Below are 21902 nucleotides of genomic sequence, written 5' to 3' on the forward strand. Positions count from 1 at the left end.
TAGTAAACGTTCCAACCATCGAAGTGCATTTTATAAATGCAGATGGTGTGTATAATTGGTATATGTTTAACATTACACTTCGAGTAATAGAAAAGAACAATAAAATTATGTTAACTTACCACACATTACATCTACTGAATTTACATTTTGTTGTTGTGTCCTTGAATATGCTTTTTTTCCCGTTGCAATTTGATGAAACAAACTAGTCGGTTTTTTGCTATTAAGAAGGCAATGATGGGAAGTTTTAATACAAGAAATAAGTAAATTAATGGTAGACAATGCATGATTACACCATGCACATACTTCTTTCTTTCATTTAATAGACAGGGATTAAATACAAGGCTTTACCATGGCATAAACCTGTTGCTTTTCAGCCTGTTTTGCCTTTTATCATTTAATCATAATCAATCTCTCAACCTAATGTAATGGGTTTCAAATTTCACATTATTACAAATTAAATTCTGATTCTGTTAAAATATTTCTAGATGCAGCTGTTTCCTTAGTTGTATTTAGCTGTAATACTTAGTATTATTTAACATAACTTTCAGGCAATGTCTTTCACCTTCTACAACAACAGTAATAAGCTTTTGTGTATTGCTTCTATTTTGACAGCATATTTATGCTGATGAGAGGTCCAAGATAAGGAGTATATTAAATATAGTATTGATGTCTGTATTCTATTTAGCAGGCATTGGACAAGGTTTGTATGTGTCAAGCTGAAGATCTACACGATATTCTGATGTTTGCTGCTATGCCAAGTTTCTTCATCAGCAGTAAATTGCCGTGTGGTTATGCAAGTGTAGCCAAATCTTTTGCCTTAAAAACCATCTAATTGGACAATATGTCCAGTTTACAATATTTGTTGAAGTGATTGTTGTCTGTCATATATTAATAAATCCACAAACTTTTAATTTTTAGGGAGGATATGCATATATTGACCCATGTGGAGGACAGGATTGTTCGGTTTGTCGGTGCTTTCCAGAAAAAGGATCAAGGGTAAGCAATGATTAGAACTAATGATAAATACTGTTGTAAATACTGTTCATTTTGTACACATTTATGTCAAACATACTGAGTTTTCAAAGCAGCAATGTTCAATAAATCAATATTTTGACATAAAGTCTGATACAGCAAACTAGCATAATACTCTCGACTGATCCAAAGTACAGGTATAATCAAAGGAAGTTAAGACTGTAAACAGATTTGCTTGTAAATTAGGTTTCTAATAACCATGGTACCTTTTTTGTGTTAAGGATTCTTTGAGATCAATGTGACAGTTAAACAGTGGTAATTCTTACTACATGTAAGTTTAGAAATCCATGTTCCTTTTCTACTAAGAGGTTGGTTAAAAGAGGATGTCTATGCCATTTACTAGTTTTATGAGAACGTACGTATTTCTTATTTTGGTTAGGTGTTTCTGGAAAAGGTTGCAGAGTTTTTATTTTACTAATTTAATGCACTAAGTATTAAAAAAAAATAAAATCTGAATTGTCTTTGCCTTATAAATAACTGTAAAACATTGAATGAAGCCAAGGCATTTTCATATTATACACTAAAACTAGTAACTGTGCATGTTGCTATTTGTTAATGGAAATATGGTCCAGTGATGACTAGTTTGTTATCTTGGCTGCTCTTTCTCAAAGTACATCTACTATGTAGTGATAGCAAACAATTTAATTGTTATATGAGGAAAGGATTTATTTGGATACATTTCCTCATTAGTGAACAACTGAAAAAATTGTCAGATAGTGATGGAAATTGTTTTCATTCAAAATACTATTAACGTTTAGCGTTGGTGGGTCAGTTTTTAGACCTGCATGCCCCATTTGCTTGTGTACAACCTGAGTCGCCACAAAAACAAGACACACCTTTTCCTTCCTGTATGTCTGCAGTTAGCTGTGTGCTTTGCTGCGTCATGATCACTGCTCTGATGTCCTTGGATGCTATCCTAATCCTCCAGGATTATGTCTATACGAAAGTCCTCCATGCTGTAGGATTTTCATAATAGGGGCCTAGGATGTGTCTGTCTCTGTAACACTGTGTTAACAAAAGGGCATCCCAGGAAAAGTATTTTCACTAGCAGCATTGCAGTGTCTCTCAGTGCTACTGAATGGACTGTTTTGGATATCCAAAATGTGGTCTGAAGTGCCTTTTAAAAACAACTGACTCTGAAATTAGAGGAAATTTCTCTTACTTTAGTTCTGTCTCAGTAGCCTGAAAGTTCTGATATACATTCCCTTAATCAGTCAATAAATACTCACTGCTCTCGTTATGGCTCTTTCCTGAGCCGTCTTCCCCACCACAGGTAAACTGAGCTACGATTCATGCATTTGCAGTTAGTTTTCTAAATACTTCCAAGATTCTGGACCTAAGAGCCAAATACAAGTGTCATAAACATTTCAAAATAAATTCAATATTATGCAAATGTAAGTTTGAGAATTATACCATTTTCTGAAACAGCTCTAAAATACATATGCACGCTGATGGATAAAGTCTCTACAATGTAATGTGAATTTAAATTCCATGCAATAATTTCTACTAATCAATATACAAGAAATACAAATACTTATCAGACTGTACATGAAATATGGCTTAATTACACACCATTTCAGATAGATTGCAAATATTTTCTGTACTAATGTGTGGTGATGAATTATTTTCTATAGGATTACTTAATCCTTTTTCATCCTACAATCCTCTTGATTTCTAAATTTTTCTGTGTTCTGTCTTTACACTCTGACACACTAACTTTGCTTTCTTAGCATTTGTGGAGACTACCCATAACAAAATAAAAGATTTGTTTATCTTATTGTTAGCTTCCTAGAATGCAAAACATCTGCTTTATCTACTTTTCTGTCTGAATCCTACTCCCAGGCTTGTTACTCAGGGTTTCCTCAATCCTGTCTTTAAAGTGCAAGAAGTAAATGATCATTGGAAACCTCTGGCAGTATATAGTATGCAAGCCTAAAATTCCAGAAGTGTACAGTTTATTAAATAGTCCATCTCTGTAAAGAAGCTGAGATAAGGGCAACAGTATCAATTTGATTGTCTAGCACCGTATTTTTTCCTTTTTCACTGTTTAGCACAGGCTAGCTGTCAAAATTAAGGATGAGCTGGCTACCTCAGTAAACATTTGCTGAGAGCACAAAAAGATTCTAGAAAATACACGTACTTGCTGGCAAAAGGCAATGGAATAATAATCTCACCCAGACCAGCTGGAAATCCAACCTTACAGCAGTGCTCAAAGTTAAACCAACGGCAGTAATCAGGGGCTTTTGCAGAGCCTGAATAAGACAGCATCTGAGTGAGCTATATCAGTAAATTTAGTGAGTTACATTTATATACGTAGACTAGTCCACCTATCTTTTTATTTTTTGTTGTTGTTTATTTTTTAATCTGTTTTACCAAAGGAAGTCAAATGTGGGGTATTCCCTTCATGATCTTCCACTGAATGTGGTAATCTAAGACTTACAGGGGAGCAAGGGCAAGTTGTCTCGTCATTGTACTGCTGAGGTATCATTACATTAGAAACACACAAGGTCAGACCTATTATGAATTGATTAAACATGTTATTCAAACTCTTCCAAGAACTGCAACCAAATCCGTCATTAGACTAGCTGGAACATGACCATTTGTATGTTATTCTGAATCCTGGTGTTGGCTGAGTACTTTCAGAGAGAGTTCCAGTTTCAACTGAAAGTTTCTGTTAACTTTTATCTCCCCTAAAAAGTGCACTGGGGGAGAAGCTATTTGGCAAAGTGTATTATTTGTAGTACATCTGGTGGAAGGCACAGGAATTATTATCCATAGGAAAGGTGGTCATTGTGTCATATTGTAGAGTTTGTGCTAGACAGATATCATAGGTCCAACTTACAAGTGATAGTTTGACATCTGAGTAAGAACCTAGCAGTTTGTTTCACACATTGCTAGTGGTGATTTTCCTAGATCATTCTCCACACACTAATGAAAATGAGATTTTTAGAGAACTCAGAATATCTGTCTGCTGATAAAACAGCAGTTTTATAGTTTCAAAGTCAAGGTGTGCCAATCTGATAAGGGTTTCACTTTGTCAGGAGATTGTGAGGAAAATATTGTTGCTAGTTCCATTTGAGGGATTTTTTGTTGACACATAAACCACTATGACAGGTATTTGATGACATTGCCATTTTACAGATTTTTTTTTGAGTTTCAGTAAAAGCATTGCTCACTGGAATTTAGCTAGTAAAGTGAACAAACAGGTTATTTCTATGTTTGGAGTGGACTCATAATCAATCTGTAACAAAGATTTCTGCTAAAGTTAAGGTAGAACAGAAGTCTTAGAGCTGAAATAAATCAGCTTTGTTTATTCGTAGTTACCAATCATAAGTGAGTTTACATTTTGTAAAACTAAAAACATTGTAAGCTGTGTATGACATAACCGTAGCCCTCAATGTCTCTCCACTAAAATAGTAAAAAAAATAGGGTAATAAGAGAATAGAACCTAAAATTAAACTCCTAAATAATATTGAGGTTTGTGAGTTAAGTAGAATGGCTGTCAGGAGTGTGGTGTACTCTGAAGTTTCCATAGGAAAGGAAGACCTCCAGTCTTGCCCTACTGTCTTTGGCATAATGACCTTTCTTCCTATCTATTTTTCTGAACGCAGTTTAAGTATGATTAGTTAAAGCTGTGGTTACCAGGACAGTGTAAGAAAACTGTGCAGGTGACTGTGAACACAATGGGAATTAAGACTTTTTCTTATAGTTGCCCATCTGAAAATCTTTTGAATGTCAACATAGAAAGCCTTCTTCATTGTAAGTGGACAAGATCACTGAGGTTTTAGCTACAGAAAAGATGACCATGGGAGTAAAAAAAGGAAACTGCCATGGCCATGCTTGAATGTATTGAAACTGAGTAAGCTGGAAGAAAAGTAGAAGCAATTAGCTGAACTTTTATTTAATATGTATATGATACTAGTATACTTATGCATTGGTTGCTATATGGGGTTTTAGAAGAGCTTGTGTACCTGTTGATTTTTATGTTTCTCAACCTTAGATGACTCTGTGCTATAAACAGAGTTGCACTACTATTCATTAGTAAGAAATCACTGAAAAACATTCTGGTCAGTATTGCTAGTAGTATATCCCATTCTGATATCATTACAGTTGTCCACATCACAATGAAAGTTCAGCTTCTGTTTAATTTGGATTACAGCCTTGTTGAAATTAGTTTTACGTTATACTATTTATCTCTTGTTTTTATGTCATAACTCAAAAGGACCCTTTCTTCCAAAGGACCACTAAACTGTGCTGTTAAATCTCTTTGCTCATACTGTGTGCTACTATACATACTCACTTAAGAACTACAGAACAGATAAATGACAGGAGAAAGTCATTAGAGAAAGTAAATATACCAGTAAGCGTTCTACATGATTCTTGGTGCCAGCCCAGAACAACTGAGACTCTCTCTCACCTCTTCTTTCCCAGTCAAGATATGTGGTCTTCCAGGAGGCAGTAGCAGTTAATGTTTTCAACTAAAGGCACACAGCAACTTCATTGCTTTGAATTTCCCCTCTCCCCTTTCCTCCTGCTATGTCAAACAGACAGTGAAAGCTTTCCTTCATTTCCCCCTCTTTCTCTAACTTGGGAAGTTGTTTCCTTGATAACTCCTGCAGTGTTGTGTCAGAGGCCTCCAAAAATTCTGGCTGCTCTAACAGAATTTAGATAGTTAAAAAATTGTTTGTGGTTAGCACTGGCCGATTGTAAACCTGTCCTGTGCCGACCCCAGAGTTTGATCCTATTCAATTCCTTTGGCTTTGTTTATAGCGTTAAGTAGATTTAGAAAGCAAGCGACTATTCATGACCCAACCTGATCTAGCTTCTATGAGATCATGTGAAATGCCTGGAGCAAAGTGAATAATAAATATAACTCAGCAAGACTGATGTTCACTCTTTTGCAGATGAGTCGAGTGGCCTATTTTCATACTGGTGTGGGAGAAAACCTAGCAAACAGAAGTCCAAGAGGGAGGATCTGCCATTTTCTGGCATATGAGGTGTAAGGAGTAAGCATTCAAAAGAGATACTAAGTCAGTTGGTTGTCACCAGTAAGTTAGAAAGTCAGCTGCTGTATACTTCAGGGCAGTGGAATAATAACAGTGAAATTTAATTGTACAGTAGCTCTGTTTTCTGGCACCACTTCTCTTGTAACATCTCCCTAATAGATCTTGTGGGTGGTCACATCTCCCTAGTAGATCATGTGGGTTGAGTCCAATTTACAGCATAGTGTAAACATATTTAAGACTCTCTAACTGGGAAACTGCAAATTCTGTCTGTTCTGGGGAGTAAGAGGCATTTATTAAATCACACTTTTTTACATATCAGTATGCAATGGCAGCCTGTCATTCACACAGAATATCCAGTACTTTTATTTATATTTTAGAGCTGCACACTCAGGACATGAATATGTGGACTCCATCTATTTGATCTCAAATACATGTGCTTAGTTGAATCCACTGTCAGAGATGTACACACACTGGCATCTGAGGAAACCCAGATCTCTCCCACTGTTTGCCTCATACTTGATCTCTTTTCCCTGCATCTGTACATCTGTTACAGCATCTGTAAATTAGCTATGATGCAGTTTTAAAATAGAAGATTCTCAAGACTGGCTATCCATTTCTGTAATATATCTGTTGCATTTCACTTATGTTCACTGAGAATCAGAAAAACAGACTAGAGAAATGAGACCCCCGAGATTTATATCTGAAGCAGACCACATTTTTTTTTTATAACTAGGCAGAACAGTAGGCAGTTCTCTGGTTCCAGCAGTTAGGATTTGAACTGGTAGGGAATGGAGCCTGCTTACCAGAATGTAGAATAGGAACAGGATCACTCCATTCTCCTCACCGTAAGGTGTCTTTGAGGCTGTTCTTCATATACGATGTCCAGCTACAGCATCTGTAAATTAGCATTTTTCATATTAGACATGTTCCCAAATTTTTCAGAAATTCTTATTTTATCAAATTATCCCTCCTTTTGTTCTTGATCATCTTTCTTTCCTTAATACTCCTGGTTCCCCTTTCCCACCATACTAAAAATAGTGATTTTCTCAGTTGCTGCAGATCAGCAAGCTGTGCCACATCAGGCAAGACAAAATTCTACAAAATCATTCCTTTTCATAGATTTGAATCGTCCAGAAATTGCCAATCAGTGACTTGTTTCAATGAAATTAATTGGAGCAGAAGTTAATTTTATTTTATTAGCTAATATGATGTTAATTATTTGTGGTCTAAAATGCTCTTTGCAGCTCTCTGCTTTCAGCCGTTAGCAATGTTTCTTAAGAGTTTCTGTGCCAAATTCTGTCTTGTTCAGTGTTTAACACAATAGTGACACCCACTGGCTTATTGAATACTTTTCAAGGTTGCACAGGGTTAAAACACAAAAAGTACACTGTGAAAAACGTTTTCAGCACTTCACTGTGATTTGTTGTGCTTCAGTGAAGTACCACTGTGAACACGAAGCTGCATCATCAGATACTATGTTCCTGTAGCATATTAGATCATTGACAAATGTGATAGAAGAGCACAGAATTTTCTGGTAGCTTGCAGCATGATCCAGATGCTGAGAGAAGTCAAGCACTAAGAGTCACTATTGCATTTAATCAGCTCAAAATCTCACTATAAAAAAATAAATTGTCTAATACTAAGAAGTTGTTATGCGATCTGCTGTTTCTGAAGAAACTGAGAATGAAGTACATGCCATGTACTCGTCTGACCCTTACTCACTATTTAACTGACAGTCACAGAAAAATTGTTCTATTGAGGACCAGAGAGTGGATTTAATGCCAAGTTGTGTGCTTTCTTCAATTTATCTCATCTTGATAAAATTAATATTTAGGAGGTTTGTTTTGGAGCCATGACTTACACTGGAAATAGTTTTGGTCCCAGTCCCACACAGTTACAATGCTGGAGTGGAACCTTCTCAGAACAGACGCCCCTACAGGCCCTGGGAGCTGTGGTTTTGCTGTGTAATAGACCTGTTCTTGTAAAGTGAAGAGGACAAGGGTGGAGCTTAGAGTAGCAGTAGATGGTCCCACCTCACTAAGCAAATCACCAGAAAAACCCATCTGTCTGCACATGCCTTTGTGTGCACTCCTCTCTTGCCCCCAAACTGCTCTACTTTCCTCCCTTTCTCTGTCCTGGTAAAATGAGAAAGACTGGTTACAAACCAGAGTCTAGCGCAGCATGGAAAAGGTTTCTATATTATTTCCCTACAATCTGATTCTGTGGAGTTGCTGGGCATGTTCATTTTTGATTACGTGAACAGAAGGTAAATGGGATTTCACATCTTACTGATACATTCACACTGCCTGTAACATAGGGTACTGCCCTAACTGAACGCAGAAACTGGACTTCTTTTGACTTCATTCATAATGAGAAGCAAGACAGAATTCACTCTAATAGCATGAACCAGTTATTTTGATTTCTAATAAAGACTCCTTTAAAACATTGTGCTTTCAGACAACTAAGTGTTTGGGGCACTCTAAAAATCAGGTGTTCTTTCATGTCTCAGGCAACCAAAAAATGTAATTCTGAATAACCTTGGCATTGCCTTGTCCAAACCATTAAATGCTTTGCTGCATGAGCCTGAAATATTTGCAGTCTTAGGAAACATACTTAATTTTTAAAAATATAGTCTTGTTTTGTCAAAAGTCAGTTTCTTACTGCAGGTCAAGCCCAGGATATGCTAGAATAACAGACCATAGTCTTGGCATGGGTAGTTCCTGACCTAGACAATTAGCAAGGCATTGAAATCCTAAAGGAATTTATTGGCATCAGATGGCAGAGCAGGCATAATATTCTGTTCATTTTAACTGAGCTAATTTGTCATTTCCACATGAGCATGACTACCTTCATCCTCTTTATTTGTACAGCTGTCCTGAGACTGTAATGCTGTGGTAGTCACATTGGATGGGCACAAATAATAGATGTGATAATAGATGTTATGAGATGGTATCAGTTTGGTCTTAACAAAGCTCCCAGTCATTATCAGTCTGTGAGCTGAAAGAAAGAGAGACAATCCACCAGCTTCACATGGCATGCTAAAGTTGTATCAGCTGTCAAACCTATTGTGAATTCTGGATTCAGTGACTCTGTTTTATGACTTCACTACCTCCTACTGAAGACATAAACTGTGGTGTCAATTAAATTCACAGGGTAGCAACTAACGAAGACATTTTGTCAACCTAAAGGACTACATGTCCTAGAAGTGGTTATTGGTCAAATATGATGGATAATTAATTACTATACAATTCAAACAGTGTCTCAGCTTTTTTTTTGCGTACTGTCAATATCATGTTTCTTCAGCTGTCCGAAGGATATAACATGATTCAACAATTTTCTTTTTCAACTCTGGAATGCAGAGCATATACAAGATGAATTAAAAATATTAAAGTTGCTGCAGAAATTTGTTGTCAACAAAATGCATTGCTAAAACAAAGGCATTAGAGCATTAGTGAGAAATACCTTATGCTTTTTTTCATGTGGATGAATGTTGCATTTTGCATGTTTTTTTAATCAGGTATTTAGAGGGTGTAAGAGCTTCTTTAAGACTACTTTAATGAATAAATTCAGTTTTACAACAGAGGATGTGGAAGGCACTGCCAACAGGCAGGCTGCAATTGGTCAGGCAAGCAAATACTCAAACATGCAGAATCCTGACTGTCCATTCATTGTTAATAAGGATGCAGAATCAGCACATTTTAATTCTAGTATCCCTTAATTAGCATAATATTTTACACTGCTCAAATTATGGTATCAAAAAAATTGTAACTGTTGCTGAAGATAACATGCTGATTCCTCCCTGGAATATTTGCCAGTGGCATCACTGGAAGCAGGATCAAGGTTTAAGTGAGAGGAGCCAGTAAAGAGAAATGGAACATGAGGTGTATGAGGATACTTTTTCAGGTAGTCCTTATTTGTGAGCGTAGGACTTATTTTCCTAGTCTCTTGACTAAATTCTTGTTCATAGCTTCAGGGCCAGTGGTGATCCAGTCCTGCTTCCAGTACAGTGTAAGGCTATAGTATGTTCCTATTGTAAGCATGTAATAAGTTACCTTTTTTTTTATTCTTGTTTCCTTACTAATTTGATTGAATGATGCATACCATACATTTCTTCACTTCGTGTCCAACTGTCACATCACACTGATTTTATTGACATTTGAAAAGATGGAGAGTAAATAAAGAGAGGTTTAGGTCCCTACTTACAATTCACAAGGTAAGATTTTGTTCAGACAGATTCAGTCTATTGAAGTGTTTACACTGAGAAACAAGCAATTCAGCTCTGTTGCTTCAACATAATTTGGCTCCTAAAGCTAACAGAGCTGCCTACAATCACTTTGATTTTTGTCATTTTGTTTTCCTTCAGTCCATTCATGGAAATTAAGGTATGGTCTGTCATTTCTGTGAATGGAGATAGTAGTGACATATCCTTCACTGCCCTCAAGTGGTCTTAGAGCCATATGCCCTTCTTGGGAATGCATGGGGCTTCGTTTTGCTTTCTTTTTAAAATGTGGTATAATTGATGAATTCTGAAAAGAGGGCAAAACACTCTTCAGTTGGGAAACAAAAAAAAAAGTTACAGCTAAACAAAGGTAATGATACAGAATGAAAAAGATGAGTAAGAGAAATGAAGACCTGTAAATACGTAGATTTTGTAGGGTGAAAGTGGAGACAGATCACATGTGAAGTCTGCTTAGAAAGCTTGCTTTTTACAGCCCTTTGAATACACAACAATAGTTGTTTAGTAGCACAAAACAAAAACTACAATAAATCCAAAATAACTCCACATCACTGCTATAGACTGAAAAATCCAGTTGGCATGGGAAGTAATTTTACTTCAGGAGATTATATGTTAGCTTGCAAAAGTTAGTAGAAAAACATAGAGATGCTCTGTATGGAACTTTAGGTACAGATACTCAATTTAGAACTATTTGTAGATAAATGACATTCTGCAATCTCCTAAACCATTTTAACACAATCTATTGAAGCTTAAACATTCTGTAAATATGTTGACTAATAACTATCATTTTTTACTGCAGGAAACTTCACAACTTTTAAATAAGGCATTTACATTTGAGAATGATGATGTAAGACAGAAAAACTTAAGATAATTAGCAGATAGTGTAACTTAAATGAAAGAGGGAAGTCTGTTGATTTGTTCTAATTATGTACAAACACCCTTTGTGGAAAAATGATACATCACTTCTCTGGTGGCAAAAATACAAGTCTTATGCTTGTAGAAGGTGTGTTACTTACATTGGTAGCATCAGCAAGACTTGCAATTTATCCCAGGCAACTCAGAAAGGTGGTTCTGGACACCTGATGAAAGTAAAAAGAAATTATCACTTTGAGCAAGTAGTTACATATAAAAGTTGTGTTCTTGTAGCATCTAATGCATAAAACAGATCTGCAAGCTGTACAGCAAGCTGGTTTGAGTCATGAGTATGTATACATTGTAAGCCCTATTTTATCCATACAGTCATCTCCAAATGCTGCCTGCTGTGAGGTCTACAGCAGTAGTCATTCACTTCTTTGGACTCTTTTCAGGGTCAGCCTGGTGAGCTGGGAGCTCAAGGTCCAATTGGGTCCTTGGGATCTACAGGACCAGCTGGTCTGCCAGGGGAAAAAGGACAAAGAGGTGAGAATGGGCAGCCTGGACCAGCTGGAGAAAAAGGTGATAAGGTAAGAAAACACCACAGACAGTTCTTTTAGGTGTATACAGTATGTAATGTTAAATATTGGCAAGTAAAGCTGAACCTAAATGATCAAAAAGCTTTTACTGTGTGAGTAATGTGGAGCTGGAAGGAGCAGTATGGTCCTTTTAAAAGTGCTGTATACTAAACAGAATTTTGTTACCAGTTAGAGAGTATAAATTGCAGTTCAGGTCCATATCTTCCATAGCCGTACAATCCCTGTGCTTGGCTCTTGGTACTTTATGTTAGTTTTAATGGTCTAATTCCACTGATTTCAGTGGATGACTGAAATCACTAATGCCAGTATCTAGAACACCTGAAGTTCTGTAAATAGAAATCATGCTGCTGGTATTATTATCAAAACAGGAGCAGGGCTGAGAAATTACCAATGGGTTTAATTTTATAAGTTACAGGCAACTTCTCTTTCTCTGTAATTTTATAATCTTTGGAGAACAAACGCATATGAGACTTAGACATTTGTCCTGTATTGTACCATCTGTTGCATGGCTGGCTATTGGCACTAGTCTCCTGCTAAGCCCATATAATTTTTTTCAGATATTTATTTCTGGCAACTACAGCTTTTGATTCATATTTCAAACAATGCTGGTTTTTGTTTCTTGCTATATAGTATCACATATTCTTGGTTTTCATTCTTTTTAAGATTTAATGACTTCAGCAACTCTGTTTTTTCGTGTCACATATTTTTAGGGCCCAACGGGAGTCCCAGGATTTCCTGGTTTAGATGGTGTTCCTGTAAGTATTGAATAAATATTGCTTTAGAAAAATTACATTTTCTATAAAGTCATACCAAGTCCCCTAATAGAATAATACACTTAATACATTGTTTTGCTTTACGCCTATTGATATCACATCACCTACAGAATTAAATGTTTTGCAAAAATGTAAAATAGCCAGGCTAACTTCAACTGTGTTTACTACTGATAAACTCCACAAAATCCCAGTGAGGTAAGTGCATAATTTTCATTGTGGTGCATTGAAGGTAGGGCAGATGTGCCCCATTTTCAGTGGGGCATTAAAGGTGGAGACTAGCCCATATCCACATAGCAAGTGTTACTGCTAGGTTTAAAAAGAATGACTTTATTTTCTCCGGCTCTATAGTAGGCTGTAGTCTGTTTGCTGCATTATTAACATCTCTGAAAGTATCTCAAATGACGTACTGTTTTCTGTTCAAATATTCAAATTTTTGCCTGTAATCCTTTTGCAGACACTGAGTCCAGTAATTTTAACCTGAATAGGGACTGAAGAAGGAAACTGAGTCCCTAAAAATACTGTTATAAGCCTGAGAGTGATTATATATTTTTCTGAATGTCTTCTTCAGTGTGGAAGTGTGTGTGGTAAAAGAAAGATAGTATGTCTTAGATACAGTATTTTGAAAAATGCTGTTTATTAGAACTGAATTCCTATGCTCTTATTAGTTTCTTATGGATCAAACAAAGTTGAATTGTTGAATTTTTAAAGTGAAAACAGAACCAGAAATTGAGTGGGAGTCTTAGCATCTGCTGGTCAGCTGTCCACACTTGACAATGGGATTGTTGCCAGAGTGTCTGTGTAATGTAGATGACACAAGACCAGAATTTAGAACAAAAAAGTGCTCCCAAGAAATGTATATTCTTTAGATGAAAAATGTTAATTAAAATATAGTGTCAACAAATTAGGATGAAGAACCTTAAAGATAGGAAGAAGATAAAATTTCAGGCAAATGGCCAGCATGCTTTCCTGATGATTTTTCAGAACCCCTCAAAAAAATTGTGTCAAAAAGATTAATTCTGTGAAAATATTTTTTCCTTTAATGAAAAGATCATTCCAAGGGAAATCTCACTGTTTCTATTGCCTAGTGTCTAATTTGCAGTAGAACTAACCCCTATCTGGACACTGGTTAATTCTTGCTTGATTAGAAAATCAGTTCCTCAGTTCTTGAGTTTCTCTGAGAAGACAGCACATTATTTTTTGACTCAAGTGAGAGTCTAGTACGGGCCTCTTAACCAGTGCTGTCCTGCTATGTTTGCTGTGCAAAGAACAAGATATAAAATACTTGTATCATTTTTTTATACATGAAAAACATTCTATTGATCACAATAGAAAACATTTCTAATGCAAAGACTGTGAAGCATGGACCACTGTGAGATGTCCTCCATTTCAGATCTGAGGTATTTGTTTCAGAACTGTTCTGTTAATTTAAAAAGTAATTTCCTATTCACGGTGGTGTATCTCTAATAAATATCCAACTGTCTCTCAGGGATTACCAGGAGGTGAAGGACCCAGGGGCCTGCGTGGTTTAGACGGCTGCAATGGCTCAAGAGGAGATCCAGGATTTCCAGGCGAAAACGGTTACTTTGGACCAAGAGGTCCTTACGTACGTGAAAGGCATTCCTACTCTCTGTGAATACTCTATGTGTGCATTTCCCTTTCAAGCTGACAGTGCTTAAAATGAAAGGAGTTTTAGACTATGGCACTAGCTTTACAATGCTCAATGAATTTCCAGGCATTCTTACTAAGGTTAATGGGAGTGAAGGACATTTGGTGCCTTAACAGATTAACTTTAAGCTTGAATGTCAAATAAGTTCCTGTGTCCTTAAAGGATACGTGTCTACCTTGATATTTAAATTCTGCTTTGTTTCCCTAGTACGTAACCACACCAAAATAATACAATTTCATGGAAATACAGCTGAGAAGGAGTAGCTTGAAACCATTATACCATTTATCAATACTTGAAATTTCTTAAAAGCCTTAATAGCAGGGACATGCCTGAGATGAATTGGCAATAAGTGGAAGCTTCAACAAGTCTAAGTCCTTAAACACTTGAAGATTTTTAGTGGTTGATCACACAAGTGTATTAGTAGATCTAAAATTAGGACTTTAATATTGTTTACTTTTGCTATTAAAATGGAAAGCATTTTGAAATTGTTTAAATAGTTATATTAGCAGTGCTTTTCTAATGAGGATAAAACACAGATTCACAGCAGTAAGGGATATAACTTACTGTAGCTCCAAATAAATTTTGCTGAATGGATCTAGTCCCCAGTCTTTGACTTCTTGTGGAAACAAGTTTTAGTTCTGAATGACTAATAGCTGATTAGTTGGTCTGAGAGCTTCCCTGAAATTTTCTAAATAAAACAATAAAAACAACTGCAATTTACGTGAAAAGTCAAGTGTGTTTAGTAGGAGCTAAATACGATGCTGATTCAGACATAGGGAATAAAAAAATGTGCAGTGGGTGCCAAAGTGAAAAGATGTTATCAAAGTATAGCAATTGGAAAAAACATACCATTTTAGTCTTGGACTTGTAATAAATTCCATGAAATACACAACCTGAGAAAAAACTTGAAAATAACCTCATTTGTTATACCCGTGAAAGTAACCCATTAAATCTCCAAATGGGAAAATGACTTCTGCTCAAACTCTAATTTTACCTATATTTTCTTTCTTATTATAGCTTTAAAAATTGAGTTTTGCCTTTTATAATTGGCCAAATGACATAAAGGAAAAATAAGACATGGGACAAATTACAGCATAAAGCCTCCCAGTTCCAGGAGCATGCTCTTTGACAGGCCTGGAAAAGCATTTGCAACCTACAAAGAACGAGAAACACAATAGGCATGTAGCCTTGGATATGCACACTAAAATTCCAGTGCAAATTAATTTAGCTACCCAGAAAAACAAGACATAGTAACCATGTTTGCTTGTGTACAAGAATGCTATTCCAACCCCTCTATGCAGATTGTCTATTTTTAAATCCATTTGTGGCAACAAGAACCAACTTGACTATATATTACAGCTAACATTTTTGTGTTATTCTTATTTATAACGTTGTGCCGTATAATTTTATTTAACACTATGTACATATTTATCAGCTTTACTTCTGTTACCTTGTAGAATCTGTACATTTACCTCACCAATAAGTTGGAAAAGGAAGCAGTTTCTATATGCAAGCCCTTACCTAAGTCATGCAGAAGGTAGTAAACTGAATCTAATAAAGATGTTTTGTTACACAAGAGATCACATGTAAAGTAACTAAAGACAAATGTAACTTTTGATATGTTTAATGTGTTCCCTAGCAGCTGTTGTTTGACCTGTAATCTGCATCCTGTCTACTGTAGCTATATCCAGCTGCAGGCAGCTGTAACTGTTTTTTTTACTGTACCATTCCAGGGATAAGTACTTTCCCTGTTTCATTCTGACTTCAGGATTTGAACAGGCACTATCATATCAGGAAATCAGTACAGTTTTAAAGTGGTTAAATTCTGTGAAAAATAGTATCCCATTTTATGGAAAGCAGTAGTTAAGTAGTTATAGGATTCAGTTAAATTATGTACAGTACATTTGGATTTCAAATGAAAAAACTTCAGAAATAATGCCTTAATATATCTGTTCTTCAGATATGTACATACCATGCTCCCAACAGTCAATTGAGCACTACAATTAAATTTTGCAAAAGCAGTCATCTGTTCCTGCTAAGTCAGCTAGAGGTTTTGAGGGTGCTAAGATCGGCAAAGTTTTATAAAGGACTCCACAGCAAGTACCGTGGGAACTTAATCTTTAAAAAACAGGGCCTTTAGGCATCAGATATTTTTTTTTAACACACTGTGAAACGCATTTCCTAATAGATGGAAATGTTCAAGATTATGTGCATAACGTGGTCGATACTTTCAGCTTTGTAACCATATGCAAAATCACAGCAGATTCTTCTAAATCACAGCATGAACTTTTGGAGAAGGCAGAGTGCCAATATTAGTTCTTAAAGCCACTGACTCACTGACAGAAAGGTAGGCATATTGATACACTTGACAGTAAAGGCAGTGCTTGTGAAGACTGTAGAATATTGAATTACCCAAGAGCTATGGAGCATCTAACAGAGCAGGAGTTTAGAAGCTGTGAGGAGCTGTTCCTCAACTGTACATAAGGCAATTTTACTTTTAAGGGTCTTGTTAGATAAAAGAACTGCAAATTGCTCATGCAGTGATGGTGGTTCTAGTGGGTTACCTAGTGCTGTATGATGGGCACTAGGACAGCCTGAGAAATTCCCATTCAATCTCCATAGAAATTTAGGATATCAATAGGTGGATCATGTTTTAAAAGACTTTTTTTCTTTAAAGGGAGATCCAGGACAGAAAGGAGAAAAAGGAAATTCGGTGTATGTTGCACAGTTTGGAAGAGGACCTCCAGTAAGTGTCTGTGAAAAAAAAACATATGTTGTAGGAAAATATGTATGGCAAACAATGTTGTTCTTATAACTCCTCGCTGTTCAATACAGCTTGGTGCAAAATAAAGATTAAAAGCAAATATACAACTGGAACAGATAGCTTGTGATCTTAAAAGCTATAAAGTTAAAAAAATACGCATAACAAAGCTTGTACTGATTCATTTGTTAAATGACTGTTATTACAGGGAGACAGAGGTGATCCTGGGCCCCCTGGCATGCCCGTAAGTACACTCAGTGGGGTTCTATACATCCTTTTTGTCTGGAAGACCTTACAAATTTTCCTTCTTGGTGCAGTAGAGACATATTGGGGTTTCTCCCTATCTGCCTTAAATAGCAAAATTCCAGAATAAAGTCTAACAAACATTTCATCCCTCTAGTCTGTCCCCATGACCAGTTCATGCTGGCTGACAAAGAGCAGAAACAGACACTACACCCATCTGCATTAGCTTTGCAGTGAGCAGTTGTCACCCTGGTACTCACATTGCAGAATATTTTCTCCATGAAATTCAACATCCGTAGAGATGTGACACCTTCTTCAGTGGTATCTGGTGGATCTCCTAAGAACACGTGGTACACAAGCATATTTTGGCCATAAAAACATGTGAAAACACATGAGAAGAAGAGAGAGTTTAATTTTGTTGCTGACTCACATTCTAAATGGCTTTGGGTTTCTCATATGCCCTTCAAAAAAGTATTCACTGATGAACTGTATCAAGTTCCTACACTGTGCCACAATTAGCAACAAAGTATTCTTTCAATCCATTAATAACATATATCTGTGCATTGTACAGGATCTGTATGGTATTATCCAGAAACTGGCGCTGAGCTGCTCAAGTGACAATGAGGTTTCAGGCATGGTATAAACTTCAGGCTATGGGTGGAATGCAGTGGCCAGCAGACTGATTCCAAGTGACGTAGGCATTTTGACAAGACTAGTTTTGTGGAGAAAAGGGTACGCTATTGGCATTTTCATAAACAGACCTTTTGCCATCTTTTCCAGGGACCTAGAGGCTCAAGAGGTACAACGGGCCCATCTGGATACCCAGGTCATCCAGGCTTGCCTGTAAGCTCACCGCAGTTACACAGCCTTGCATTTTCAGGATATGCATGAATTCTGGTCTACCGATTTTTGAACTTGCCTTAATGTGAATCAAAGCCTAGAAATAATTTTTGATGCAGCTTATAAGAAGAGAGATTTTTCCTTACCTTATGAGTTTGGAAGTTCAGGAATTGGAGCATATGTTATTCCTTCCCTTGCCTGCGTGAACCCATTTCATCCTGTCAGTCTGTGATCAAGGAGGAATGCTGCTAGTGCTCTCTCCTTGTTCCCTTTCACTGAGCCACGCTGTGGGTGACAAGGGATGTGGGAAGCCAGAGATCAGCCCTCCTGAAAGCAGTGACCAGGTGAAGTAAATGGCACTTTAGGACAGGTACATCCCAAGAGGTAATTCTGCTGGATGCTAGTGGCAAGAGGAGGTAATTTTCAAGGCAAAGCTGTCTCTAAATCAGGCATATTAACTTGTCTTCATTCTCTTTTAAAGGGTATTCCAGGTTACCCTGGTTTGCCAGGTGAACAGGTAGGCAATGACTTTTCCTGAATTTGTTAGGGAAATAACAGAGTAATTTGGAAAGTTCCTTATGGTTATTTGGTACCAAGATTTCAAAAGAGTTACTTGACTAAATTCTAATATCAGCATTTTTTTATTCTCTTCACACTGTGTATGTTTTTTGTCAATTAGGGAAATCCAGGTATTGGGGTGGATGGACAAAAGGGGGAGCCGGTAAGAAAACAACTATTAAAGAAAACAAATATTATTAAATTATATTATTGCTGTAGAGTTAGAAGTATGGTAGAGTTTTGTTGAGTTCCCTGGAAGCCATGAATTTGTGACTGTGTGCTCCCACTAATCATGTTAGAATGAAAGGAGAAATAACATAAGTTATTGAATCAATTAATTCTGTGCAGAAGTTATTATTTCAGTAAGCTACATACAGGAGGTTTTGAAAAGGAACAACCAATATGTTAGCATTCTGTTACCTTCTGTGCAGACACTGCCTAAATAATAACAACAGTACCCTCCAAGTGACAGGGTCTGTCACTGAACCTCATCTCTTACCATATCCAGCAACAGATGCCAAGGAAAGGGTGTAAGAAAAGGACAAGCACATAGTAATAGTTTCTCTCCCAGTCTCTACATGTTAGCATGCTCAGGGCTTATAGAACCAACATGGAATATTTGATTTTTCTTCTATGAATTTGTCCTGTCACTTCTTAGAATTCATGCAAGTTTCTAACAAGCATAATTTTCCACAGCAAAGTAATAATTTCATCTTTACATTCACAAAGCCTTGTGCTCAAAGGCTTTGGTCTGGAACATGACAGACTACTTACACATGAGGTTTGACAATCCTGTAAGTATCTCCACAGCAGACTCGGAGCAGAAGCCATGAGTACAGATTTGTCATTTATTTCCTTAGCCATAATGTTATTTTTAATGATTGAGGAGAATAGGATATGATTAAGATTGGTGACTTTGCTCATCTGGGAGACAGTAGAGAAGGTTACAGAACTTAGTACAAACCTTTATCTATAGGTATTAGCACAAGTGCATATTCAATGAGTACAGAAACATGTAGTGTTGTAGTACAACAGGAAAACATGCTGAGTCTCACTGAAATGCTGTGTGGAACAGAATGTTTCTCTGCTGTTCCTTTGGCTTCCACAGGGTGATGTTGGACTTCCTGGGCCACCTGGGTCACCGCTGTTAGTTGGACCTCCTGGAGCTCAGCTGTTCAAAGGAGAAAAGGTGTTCATTTTTCATCATATTTAACTGTGCTCAACTTGGCAAGTACAATCCTCTAATGAAATTTTTGCAAGGATGGCATAGGACCAACCTTTCTTTCTGTAAGAAACCCTCAGCTTCAGCAGAATTCTCGTTGCTCAGCATTCTTCCTCCAAGGCTTTCAGGAGAGGAGAGCCCATGCATACTTGAGCTCATGTCCTTGATGGAAGACTGTCTTGATGCAGAAAGGACATACTGCCCTTGCTTTGGTTTTATTCACTTTTTGTGATTAGTAAATCATATTTCAGGCATCTCAGGTAAATCTGGTTACTCTGGTATTCAGCCTCTTTTGTGGCTCTTCACTAATTCTTCTATTTTTCAGATCTTTGGCAATTATTCTCTCTGAGATTTCTCCAATGTAATGTTTTGAACTATCAACCCTAACCCTTATAGAGTCCTCTTTTAATATGTAAATTAAGTGTGATTTTGTTGTCTGTTTTTAATGTAAGTTCCTGTTATTTACTGTACTTTTTCAATATCACACCTACTGTAGCCACAGTTGTGTACCTTAAAACATTATAATGCTTGTTTAAAAAGAACAGAAGTTACAAAAATTGCATTAGAGTCCTGCATTGGAGTCATTATGTCTTCAAGTCCAATTTGCTTGAATATACAAATGAAAAGGTGGATTTGGCATTGCCAGCCCCTGCAGCCTCAATTCAAGGAACCAACAGATTTCACATATTGGATCTTAGTCTTTGATTATGCAAAAGATTTCTATATACAGGTGTATGAGGAAAAGGGAAGGGACCAAAAGAACTTTTATAAATTCCCCATGTTAATTCAAAGTGTGACATAGGCTGCTGTACAACACATGACATAATCTTGACCATGTATCCAGCCACGCATTCCATTCAGATTGGAGCTATGCACAAAAGTGTAGATTTATGCATATGAATACTTGCATCAAAAAACTAAATAGACCATCAAAAGAACCCCAGACCTACTGCCATGGATGTTTGTAGGAACAGAGCCCTGATTATCAGGCCCCTGCAAGTAAAAAGATACATCTATCTTGTTCTACAGACATTATGCTGCTTTGACAGTGTTAACATCTGGATAGACTGGAAAAATGGGCTGATTCCAATGGGATGAAGTTCAATAAGGCCAAGTGCCGGGTGCTGCACTTTGGTCACAACAACCCCCTGCAGCGCTACAGGCTGGGCGCAGAGTGGCTGGAGAGCAGTCAGACAGAAAGGGACCTGGGGGTGCTAATTGACAGGAAGCTCAACATGAGCCAACAGTGTGCCCAGGTGGCCAAGAAGGCCAACGGTATCCTGTCCTGTATCAAAAATAGCGTGGTCAGCAGGACAAGGGAAGTGATCCTTCCCCTGTACTCTGCATTGGTGAGGCCACACCTGGAGTATTGTGTTCAGTTCTGGGCCCCTCAGTTCAGGAAAGACATTGAAGTGCTGGAGCGGGTCCAGAGAAGAGCAATACGACTGGTGAAGGGACTTGAACATAAGACCTATGGGGAGAGGCTGAGGGAGCTGGGGTTGTTTAGTCTAGAGAAGAGAAGGCTTAGAGGTGACCTCATCACTCTCTATAACTACCTGAAGGGAAGTTATAGCCAGGCGGGGATTGGTCTCTTCTCCCAGGCAGTCAGCAATAGGACAAGGGGGCATGGGCTTAAACTCTGCCAGGGGAAATTTAGGCTGGATATTAGAAAGAAATTATTTGCAGAGAGAGTGGTCAGGCATTGGAATGGCCCAGGGAGGTGGTGGACTCGCCGTCCCTGGAGGTTTTTAAACTGAGATTGGACATGGCACTTAGTGCCATGATCTAGTAAACGGACTAGAGTTGGACCAAGGGTTGGACTCGATGATCTCTGAGGTCTTTTCCAACCCAATCGATTCTGTGATTCTGTAACATAAATAAATATCAGTACATAATTGTTTTTCTTCTGCTTAGTACACCCAGAAGAACAACTCCAGTGCTTAAGAAAATACTATTTAACAGTTCTAATTCAGAAGAGGACTTTAAAAAAGTTAATCAGCACATAGGCATGTCCTGCATTTAATATACTTTCCTCGTATATGTAGGGCCAAAAAGGACAACCTGGGGTAACAGGATACAGAGGGCCACGTGGACCCAAAGTAAGTAATGTGAT

General features: G+C 37.3%; 2 protein-coding genes across 3 annotated transcripts in view; one reads left to right on the forward strand and one right to left on the reverse strand.

Moving 5' to 3' along the window:
* COL4A3 (collagen type IV alpha 3 chain) overlaps positions 1–11319 on the reverse strand; it is an 82739-nt gene extending 71420 nt beyond the window's left edge. Inside the window, exons 1-2 of the mRNA XM_065074018.1 lie at positions 11292–11319; positions 6842–6933 (exon numbers count right to left, since the gene is read on the reverse strand). The gene's annotated coding sequence lies outside the window, so the exon portion shown is untranslated. The remainder of the gene's footprint in view (positions 1–6841; positions 6934–11291) is intronic.
* The window catches only part of COL4A4 (collagen type IV alpha 4 chain), a 71016-nt gene that overhangs the window by 8609 nt on the left and 40505 nt on the right, over positions 1–21902 (forward strand). For both annotated transcript variants that reach the window (XR_010474705.1, XM_065074020.1), the window contains 11 exons: positions 919–996; positions 11583–11717; positions 12437–12481; positions 13986–14102; positions 16843–16911; positions 17135–17170; positions 17950–18012; positions 18491–18526; positions 18689–18730; positions 19676–19756; positions 21835–21888. Coding sequence is in view for 1 of the 2 variants with exons in the window: in XM_065074020.1 (XP_064930092.1) it covers positions 919–996; positions 11583–11717; positions 12437–12481; positions 13986–14102; positions 16843–16911; positions 17135–17170; positions 17950–18012; positions 18491–18526; positions 18689–18730; positions 19676–19756; positions 21835–21888 (756 nt within the window). In the remaining variant the exon portion in view is untranslated. The remainder of the gene's footprint in view (positions 1–918; positions 997–11582; positions 11718–12436; positions 12482–13985; positions 14103–16842; positions 16912–17134; positions 17171–17949; positions 18013–18490; positions 18527–18688; positions 18731–19675; positions 19757–21834; positions 21889–21902) is intronic.

The sequence above is a fragment of the Columba livia genome, chromosome 9, assembly GCF_036013475.1.
Source record: "Columba livia isolate bColLiv1 breed racing homer chromosome 9, bColLiv1.pat.W.v2, whole genome shotgun sequence".
Lineage (NCBI taxonomy): Eukaryota > Metazoa > Chordata > Aves > Columbiformes > Columbidae > Columba > Columba livia.